The sequence below is a fragment of the Meleagris gallopavo genome, chromosome 8 (assembly GCF_000146605.3).
Source record: "Meleagris gallopavo isolate NT-WF06-2002-E0010 breed Aviagen turkey brand Nicholas breeding stock chromosome 8, Turkey_5.1, whole genome shotgun sequence".
NCBI classification, from domain to species: domain Eukaryota; kingdom Metazoa; phylum Chordata; class Aves; order Galliformes; family Phasianidae; genus Meleagris; species Meleagris gallopavo.
The window spans coordinates 9,230,540-9,240,547 of NC_015018.2; the positions used below are offsets into that span (position 1 = coordinate 9,230,540).

The following is a 10,008-nucleotide window of genomic DNA, read 5'->3' on the forward strand; positions in this document are numbered from 1 at the left end:
TCTTATTTCCCAGTGTGAATGAAAGCATTGTGCATACGAAACACAGCTTTTCTTGCAGCATTTAGTCTAATTCTACCAACAGACTTTCTTGGTTCAGATCAAGGGAAAATTAAAGCATGCAGCTTTTGTCTTGTATTCTTTTTTTGTTTGTTTTCCTTCTTTTCTCTCTTATCAATGCACAAAATTTTGTAACTCCAAAAGATGATTTGGCAGAAAATAGAGCAATAGGAATAAATGATTAGCATACAAATACCAGAATACTGACCAAAAAACAACTAACTCACTTTTGGTACAGACTGCAATACCTTTTTAATCAAGAACTTTCCATCGCTTAGAAATGTATCAGACCTTATTGTAAAGCAAATGGCAAACATGAATGCATATGCATATGACTAAGTAAGAAGACCTCTGCTGCATGAATGCTTCAAATGGTATAGTAATTACCACGTGCATTTCAGATTACACAGTCCAATAAAATCTATCTAACAGCACAAAGCCATTCACCTGGCTCATGCCCTTGCTGCACCCCGCAAGGCAGCAGGACTGGACACAATGGATGCAGGACAATGCAGGAGGAACAGAGAATAAATGCACAGGGGCACACAAATGTTTGTGAGACTGCATTGGTAGTAATCTGGAAGTGAGAGAGATGTACAGCACTAACTGCACATGGAAAAGGCTCCATAGCCTTTAACATTATTTGGTTTAGCCCTTAGACACTAAGATATTGCAGAACAGTCAGCATAATACAGCTCATACTGTTTGTTCAAAATGCAATTTTCCCCGACTTGAGCAGAGTGGGAGTGCTCAGCACCTCAGCAGAGCAGACTGCAGTACTTCCAAAATGACACCGAGGAACAGCAGTGCCACAGCTAATGAGGGAGGGGCATGGGTATTAATGTTCACTTGGAAGATGAAGTGCATCAGGAAAAAACAAATGTAGTCCCCTCTCTCAGACTTCCTGCATAAGACTGACATGTAACACAGAAACCGCCACATAAGCACCCATTCTCTGTGTTGAATCCTATATATGATATATTTTGTAAAGTAACAAATGCACTTTCAAGTCTTTTCCTCAGAAATTGACATACTTCACTTTTAGTGGACTGACAAAGAGCAGGTCACCAAGAGAAGGCAAAGATAGCTGAAAAACAAAAACTGAAGCTCAGACTCAGAGAGCATCTTCTCATGGTAAGGGCTGCACTCTGTCATTACAAATAAATGCAGAAAGGAACAGGAAAGTTTGGAGGGACAGTATTGGATTATTCTGGTTGCCAGGAAAAAAGGGGCAAAAAAGGAATAAGGTTAAAGATGGAAGGACAGAGAGAAAATATAAGCCTTGAGAGGGGGAGAGGGAAGGAAGGCATTGCAAAGTGAATGCCAAATTAAAATAAAGCAGAAGCCTAATTTTAGGCAACAAGAAAGAAGAATGGTTTATGTGAATAACTGTATGAGAGTACTGTATGGGACACGGCCACTTCTAACACCCCTTCACTGATCCCTCTACAAGGCCCGGCTAACAAAACAAGCAATTCTTAAGATGACTGTTGAAGAGGAGTGTCATAAGAAAAGCAACTGCTGATTAAACTAACTGCAGAGCTAGTGATGAGAGTTATGATGTAACACCCTTATTTATTAGGCCACACTAACAAAATGGGAAATCATTTGCTGTTACCAACATCACCTTTCAGATGACTGCACTGTGGGTGCCTAAAGCAACAAACATTCTACCATTAATTTTATTTAATATTGATGCTCTGCTCAGTGTGCTCCTGTGTACTTGCTGCAGAAGACTAAAAAAATGCTCTTTCAGGAAGATTTATAGCTAGTACTGAAGGCCTGAAGTGGCAGCTGCAAAATTATTATTATTATTTTTTACACATGGGGAAGCTAAGGTGACTTGACACCTGAGTTTGTGTAGTATTATACTGTAGGCTATAGTGCTTCCACCTTGGTTTGTGCTTCCCAAGCTTTCTGCAGTGGGTACTGCAACCCCTGCTCCTACATAATTCACACAATCCAGAGGTAGTGAAACAGGCAGATTCTTTCAGTTTTAATTGGAAAGTCAGTGTCTTCTCCTCCCTTTCAGAAGGTCCTTCCTTCCCACAGTGGCATTTAGGAGTGTTGTGTTGCAGTAGTAAAAGATCAGAGATCAGTTCAGTTCACCTCCTGGGGCACCGCTCTGGCAGATTGCCACTATTGGCATTTATTGATTTTAGACTGTGCTATTTCTGCAGGCTATCCATGTTTATTTAACTTTTGCACCATAAGCTCTGGGAGCTCCCATGTATGACAGTTTCTTTCCTCCTCTTTAGCCATGCAGAAGGGCTCTCCTATTATGGCCGTACTCAGTCATGTGTAAGTGGAAGGCAATCGAGGAGAGATGCCTGTCTGAAAGTGCTCTGCTAGCTCATTCTTTTCCACGGTGTTTCTTCATGGTGATTTTAGGAATATATCTGGATTGTTTCAAACAGGATATTTACACCACACTTACCTAACTGAACCTACGCAGGTTTGCAACCTTGTTTTACTTATCACTGTTGTCCAACTACTGATTACGTGACATTATTTAAAACTGGGATCCAGAGAGGAGAAATCTTTAAGCTCCTCTAACTTCTTTTATTCATAAAACTGTTATACATTTAAGTATTTATTCTTTCACATCTGAAATCTTAACACTGTGCATAGTCTTGAGAGAAATTACAAACCAAGCAGGGCTGTGACTAGTTTTCTCAATTGTCCGTTTACACTCAAGTAGAAATACCACGAAGTATATCAGTAACACTGTATGTTGTGCTGAGAAACCTTTCACACCTTCTGTGGCACAATACAGGGGCACTACTCCTGCACAGCAAAGAATTATGCCCAAGCTTGCCCTGTGAAGATGTTAAGACGCAGTGATACAAAGTTGGCTGGACTTCTGAAAGTATGGAGATGGGACAAGCAAAGGCAAGGCTCAATCTTCAGTGCAACTAATAATTTCAGATTTTTCTACATCTATACTTGCTTTTATTTTTTATTTTTATTACTGTTTTATTGATCTGTAGAATCATTCTAACAGCTTACAAAACTTTATGTGGTTGTGAAATTTTATAAACAAGGTCATCGAGTTCCCTGTAATTGCAAGCGCATCCATTCTAGAAAGAGCAGGTAGACAGGAAAAAAAGCAACAGAAAGGCTAGGTATTATTGTCCAGAACTTGTACCTTGGCAGATGCATGAGGTGAAGCTCCCTGGTCCAACAGTAGGAGTGCCACTTTTTGATTATCGTAGTGTGCAGCTACATGCAGTGGTGTTAAACCGCTCTAAAAACATGCAGAACAAACAAGTGCTGTTATAGACCCTCTCCAGGAAAAACTAAAGAGTTTGGAAGATTAAAGATAAGGTGAAAAAACACATGTTTTATTCATTCATGCATCAGGATTCTTTGATAAATGTTGAAGCAAAAATTGAAACAAGGTTTTCAAAATTGTTACAGACATGTGAGCCCTTTTCACTTTTCCCAGGGAAGATGCATAGAAGTACACATCCGTGTTGCCTCTCAGACAGAGCAAGTAAGGAATTTTGACCCTGAGGTCAAAACCTCAGCAGTGTTTTTCTTTTACTACACTGCTCAAAGTAAATTGTCCCCTGGATCTGTAAAAATGCAAGTTGGGCTGGTTTAAAAAGCTTGAAGTCCTACTGGGCTTTGCCCTATCATGCCCTATCATGGGGGAGCAGAGCCAGTTGCCTGAATACTCTGTTAAGGACTGTAAATAGTCTGGGGAGCAATGCAGGGGAATTGTTTGTTTCCATTACCCCGGATGCGTACTGAGAGGACATAATTTTGCTGTCAATTAGTGACAATAAAAGTCACTTTTGTTAAGTTTGCAGACTCCTGGCAGCGCAAGTAGGAACAGGGATATCACATGAAACTTACTCCAGTTAAAACCAGATTGTGAATGTTAGTGTGTGTGCAAGGGCAAGCAGGTAGAAGGGTATTACTATCGTATTATGTGTGTATATATGCTTGCTGTGCAAATGGAAGCGACTTCTGTCCTACCTTCCCAGAAGCATCAGGAGATGCATTCTTCTGAAGCAGGAGGTTTGCTACCTCAATTTTCCCATATTTTGCAGCCACGTGTAGAGGAGTAAATCCTTTCTGTAAGAGAGAGCACATAACAGCCTCAGGCACTCTCTTCCTTGGTGCCTAGACAGTAGGGGCAAAGTATGCCTCCAATCTACAGAGATATGCTATTTCTATCTACCCCTATTTAACAGTTCCATGTACAGGCAAGCAAGTCTGTAGTTTCTCACTGCCCTGGAAGGTTTGAAGGCTTTTCCTTGCAAGGAAAAGCTCTACCCATATAAAAATGACTGTAAAAAGAGAAAGATGGTGCCTTTCTTCACACTAAAAACCCAAGGACAAGGCTGGGCAACAGGTTATCAACTCCCATCAAGAATCTCTGCTCTGCATTCCTTTCATTCTGAGCAAATGCGTGTCAGATCACTAGGATGTGTTATAAATCAGGTTCTAAGGTTAAAGAGTGAAGCTTTGAACCTTTTTAACAACATGCAGTTCAATCTCATATCATTTGTGTATATATATAACAATATATATATATATATATATATATATATATATATATATATATATATATATATATATATATATATATATATAACATTTAACTTGCCAGTAGTACTCGTTACAGATATATTTTACTATAGAAGCTATCATTTTTGCATCTCTCTTACCTTGGTAATAATAGCTAAAGATGCACCATGCTCCAAAAGAACAGATGCTACATCTTCATGGCCTTCTCGAGCAGAAAGATGCAATGGCGTATAGCCAGAAGTTGTAGCTGCATTTGGAGATGCTCCTTGCTGTAACAGCTGCTGTACTATATCTGCTTTTCCCAGTCGAGCAGAAATGTGCAACGGAGTTTGGTCATCCTAAACATAAAGGAAAAAATCATGATTCTACATCAGAAAACTAAGGCTCATCTTTTGACAGAAAATATTTGGTCAGATTCTATTGTTTTTCTATTGCTTTTTAAAATTGCATGTGAATGTTAATTCTACTGAAGTCCTAACTGGTATTAGTGCTGGTGTATTATGTTTAGTTGTTATTTATGATGCATGTTGATCACAGGTAATGGCAGCTTGCACAAATTCATTGTGCAAAATTGAGAGAATGTTTGCATAACTGTGCTTCTGAACATGAGCTGTTCACTTTCAGGAATGTCTTAGATTTACAAACCACATGATTCACTTCTATTGTCAGACAACTTCCAGATATGAAATACATCTGCTATAAATATTTAGAGTTCCTTGTAAGTAGATGCTCTTAGTAGTAATCAATTCTCAGATGATAATTTCACAGTGAAAAGTACATCTCTTTGAAATTGTATGTATTCAGACACTATTTGGAAAAAAAAATCCTGGTTATTATCCCACCTATTATGACATTGTGCCCATTTATTTTTCTGTGTGCTTCCTAGAACTTCTATTTCTGAATTTTTCTATGATTCTTCAGTAGCTCTTGACCATTTCTTGGCCTTCTTCCTTTATTTTCTTTAGTTGCATTTTTTTCCTGTAGAGTCTGCTCCTTTTTTCCAGCTCTATTCTACATGCTCCTTCTGTGCCTTCCACACTTTTTTGATTTAGTGCCCATATCATCCCTTTCAGGTTGCTTTTCCTGTAGACAGACCAATTCATCCTGCAGCCAGGTCAAGGCAATGGTTGTGTCAATCTAGGAAGTTGGTTTTTCTCTTGTACGTGCCCCTTCATTTGCTCTTCCAAATTCTTTCCTTCCACTGACCCTGGTTAACTCCTCTGTTTTGCACAGAATCTTCCACAGTATCACTTACCCTGAGCTATTAAAATATTCTCCTGTATATTCCACTCTTTGAAATGCAGAGGAATAATGCAAATTAATACATTTTCCACTCTTCCATAACAGTGATCTTCCAACTGAAACAGGTTCCCACATTCATCCAGCCACTACTCAGCTTGCTCTTCTTCATCTTCATCTGCTGCTGAGAAACTCCTACAAGCTACTTACTCTTCCTTTCCAGCTTACTTAGACAGTCTCCTCCAGCTGCTCAAAGCTCCCACATCTGTTTTCTAAGGAGTTTCATATCTGCCACGTCTCTGGTGAGTCCTGTAGGAATTGTTCTTTAAAAGTCTAACTATTTCTGAATGCATACAGGCTGATGCCTGAGGAATATGACAACAGACATCAGCAGCCTAGGGATCACAGTTTTACAAAAATAAAAACAGATTTGAGGTATTCCTCCTACCTTGCCCTGCATCTCTTACCCCAAATCAAAAGTCAAAGGTAGAATAGTCTATATCAAATGTTGGTGAAGAAACAATCACGGTATCAATTTGACATCTCCTGCCTTCCCTCTTACATTCAGCTCACTCATGACTACAGAAATGAAATATGTAACGAAATATTAGTGGCCATTACGCCAAGATCTTTGGCTTCATCTCCCTTTTCTCTTCCCAAATAACACATGCAAGATGAATGCAATTTCCTTCTTTATTAAATAGCCTTAAACGTAAATCATCATCTCACCTTAGCTTTAGCCTCCACCTGAGCTCCATTTTGTACTAGGTATCGAACGACCTCTGTTTGGCCTGCTCTGGCAGCCATGTGCAGTGCTGTTTCTCCTCTCTAGCAACAGCAGAAACAAAATATCACAAAACAAACAAAAAACACATGCTACATATTTAATAATCACAAATATATACTGGTGATGCAATTCAGAATAATTGCAGTTAGAAAATCCATAGGAGTTGTCTGTAAGCAAGATGGGAGATTAAGCTGTGAACTGTATGCCACCAAGCAATTTATTTCCCTTCCTTAACAAAACAGTGCCTTTGTGCCTAGCCTTTTGCTGTAAAGAGAATGCATTTTTCCTACTAGCAATTTACAGTGTTTAAAATTATATCAATTTAAATAAAGCCTATTTTAGTGTTTTTGTTTGTTTGTTTAATTTTGTCCATTCAGAAACATTTTTCTTGGATTTTCTCCTGCTATGCCCTATTCTCTCAGTAACATTTTCTATCTGATAAGGACTGAAATGTGAGAATGTGGGGAAAAAAACATCACTATCATTTATATCAAGGTTTCAAAAGACTTAATGAAAGACAAATTTAAGGAAACTAGAATAAATTCAGGAGGGAATCTGCTTCCTAGATATTTGGGTGCAAGTATATCTTTAGGAACAAACATCTCATTTATGAAAGCAGCATTGCAAATGTATATAATTTATACAACTAGCAGATGAAGACTTTAAAGAAAATATTCTCTTCTAACTGCAACTGTGTATGGAAGCTGAAAGGAAGATTTTTGAGACCAAAGCACTAAAAAGAGTGAAGGAGGTTCTACTACCCTCCCATTTCTCAACTTTCAAGTACCATCTAACTATGACTTCAGTTTTGACACGTGCCCTGGGATCCTTGAGGCACACGGTGCACATCCAGTAGAAAAGCACACTTGTATGTCTGTATGGACACAGGCAATATGTCCCGACAATCTGCTGCAATCTGTTGATAACAGCATAACTTCCCTTAAATGGTAGGCCCCCGGGGTCCTGGGAGAACGGTCAAGTACGCATCTCAAAAATTATGTGAGAAAAGCTACAGTATGTTCTGATTATTTACTTCAAAAAATAAAGAGAATAGAGTCTGCTTAAGGCCAGCCTCTTCTGAGGTCTCCTTAACCCATCAAGCACCTCCCAAGCAGGTGGCAGCAGGCCTTGCTTTCCCAAGACTCCAGCAGGTGCCATGACTGCTAAGGAGGCGGGTGACTAACACCAGAATTAGGCACTTCCCAACAGTGCTGCTCATGGACACTGTAACACATTCAGAGCCCTGCTGTGCTGTTACTCACCACATTGGTAGTGTTGGGTGATGCTCCATGATGCATTAGCTGTGATACAATATTTACATGTCCCATGAAGGCAGCAACATGGATTGGAGTTAGGCCCGACTGAAAGGAAAACCAAAATCAAACATATATTACCACACTTCTTTACAAAATTGCTGTGGGGAAAAGCAAATTATTTCAAAATTGGTAAGTCTAAGTGCTTGCTCTTCTGAAAAAAATATACACATCTTTAAAGAACACATAGATTTCAAAACACAGATGACCATGACTCATGAGTGAGCAAAAATTCTGGAGGAATTCAGTACAAAGATAAGACTTTCTCCAAAATACAGCTAATGCAAAAAAAGATGATGCATCCCTTGTCCCCATTAAATCCAGTTGAAATCTTAGTGGGAAAAAAAAAAAGCCTACTGTTCTCTGTGGTGAGCTTAATCTCTACTGTTTCTTTAGGAGAAATTGAATTCAAAACCACAGCATACAGCAAGAGAGGCACAGACACATACAACACATGCTGAAGAGAAATCCCCCTTCCCTCAGCACCTTGCAGCACCACCATTTTGAATATCTTGTGGAAGGGCAGTGATGGAAGTTTAAAGAACCAACTGAAGAGATGGAAGGTCATCTAGCAGGGTATGGCATCAGGGATTATGCCTCAAAAGTCCAATCAACAGTCAATAATTCTTGGAGTAGAATTACCCTAAAGCCTCTTCACAGCTGCTTCTGCACAACAGTAGCAACAGCTAGCCAGGGGCTGCAAAGGGAAATTTTGCTACCAGCAGGAGAAGGAGAAACCTCAACAGATCTCTGGATATGCCCTGACTATGCAACTTCCTCAATGATGTACAGAAGTCCTCAAGAAGGTAGAGGTAAGGAAAACACACTTTTCCTTTCTGGTGCAGGACAGCAAACACAAGCAGAGAGGCAGAATAACTGGTTATTTCTTTTGCTTGATTCACTTCAGTTAGTAAATACTTTTAAAATAAGAGCGTAGGAAACGCAAAGCATTTATGTCATATTTGACCATAAATACTAACTCATATTGCAGAGATTCAAGCCTGAAACTGAAAATGAAATGTGCAAATGAAAGCATGGAATCTACCTGGAAAACAGATTTTGCCATGGTAAAAGATAAAAAGCATTTCCTTCAATAATCAGTTTATTAACGTATTTGGTAACGTATGGATGCTAAATATCACAGCTCTGAATTCAGCCTTAGCTCTGTAGCAAGCTTTACAGACAGTGGAAGAGGCAGGAAAGCAGGCAGAGCCTCTCAGTACAGTGCCATAATGAGTCTCAACAAATGCAGAGCCATGAGATCATGTGCAGTGACAGGAGATTAAGAAAGAGCTCTTGCTTTCAGAAAATTTGCTTGCATAAGCAATTCTGAGAGTATCAATTAGATGGTTAAGCTAGTTGACTCACGTAGTAATATATTACTGTTATCTTTTTCCTTTTTTTTTTTTTTTTTTAATTCTTCGTACTTAAAATGGTTAAAAATGAACAGAGAAATTGTTTATTTCCACAGGGAGTGATTAATACGGAGGACAGACATGGCACCTTTTTTTGTAAAGGTTCTCTTTGTGCCTCTCACTCCTCCACAATCACTTCAAGCTACACTCTGAAAACCGCATCCACAAACCTTGTGGTTTTATAAACTAGTCTAGAGTTTTGTGGGCTGCAGCAAGGCCCAGTTCTTTCTCAAGAAAACCAGGAAGGGAACTGTGTGATTTGCTACTGAATAATTAGCATACAAGCCATAAATCAAATGAAACTCCATTCTAGGGAGAGGAGCTGCTCCCATTTGTACCTTTTTTAATCAATGGGATTGTTTATCATTTTCTAGCCTGCCTTCTTCCATGATGGTCCCACATTCATATACGTGACTTTTTCTCCTAAGTTAGTAGAACATACATATACAAAAAAAGCCAAATTTTCTCATAGTTTCTATTAATTTCTAAATTGTGCCAATAACTGCACACTGCTGGCCATGAGCCAGCAGTGTTGGCCATGAGCCAGCAGTGTGCCCTCGTGGCCAAAAAGGCCAAAGGCATTCTGGGGTGCATTAAGAAGAGTGTGTCCAGCAGGTCGAGGGAGGTGATCCTCCCCCTCTACTCTGCCCTGGTAAGG

General features: G+C 39.3%; 1 protein-coding gene across 1 annotated transcript; it reads right to left on the bottom strand.

Moving 5' to 3' along the window:
* Positions 1 to 3,163: 3,163 nt before the first annotated feature.
* LOC104911915 (ankyrin-3-like) lies at positions 3,164 to 8,004 on the bottom strand. The gene is made up of 5 exons (XM_031554360.1): positions 7,885 to 8,004; positions 6,565 to 6,663; positions 4,737 to 4,934; positions 4,042 to 4,140; positions 3,164 to 3,304 (listed from the first exon to the last, which is right to left on the bottom strand). The coding sequence occupies exons 1-5, from the start codon at positions 7,948 to 7,950 to the stop codon at positions 3,179 to 3,181; spliced, it is 588 nt and encodes a 195-aa protein (XP_031410220.1). The 5' UTR covers positions 7,951 to 8,004; the 3' UTR covers positions 3,164 to 3,178.
* Positions 8,005 to 10,008: the final 2,004 nt, after the last annotated feature.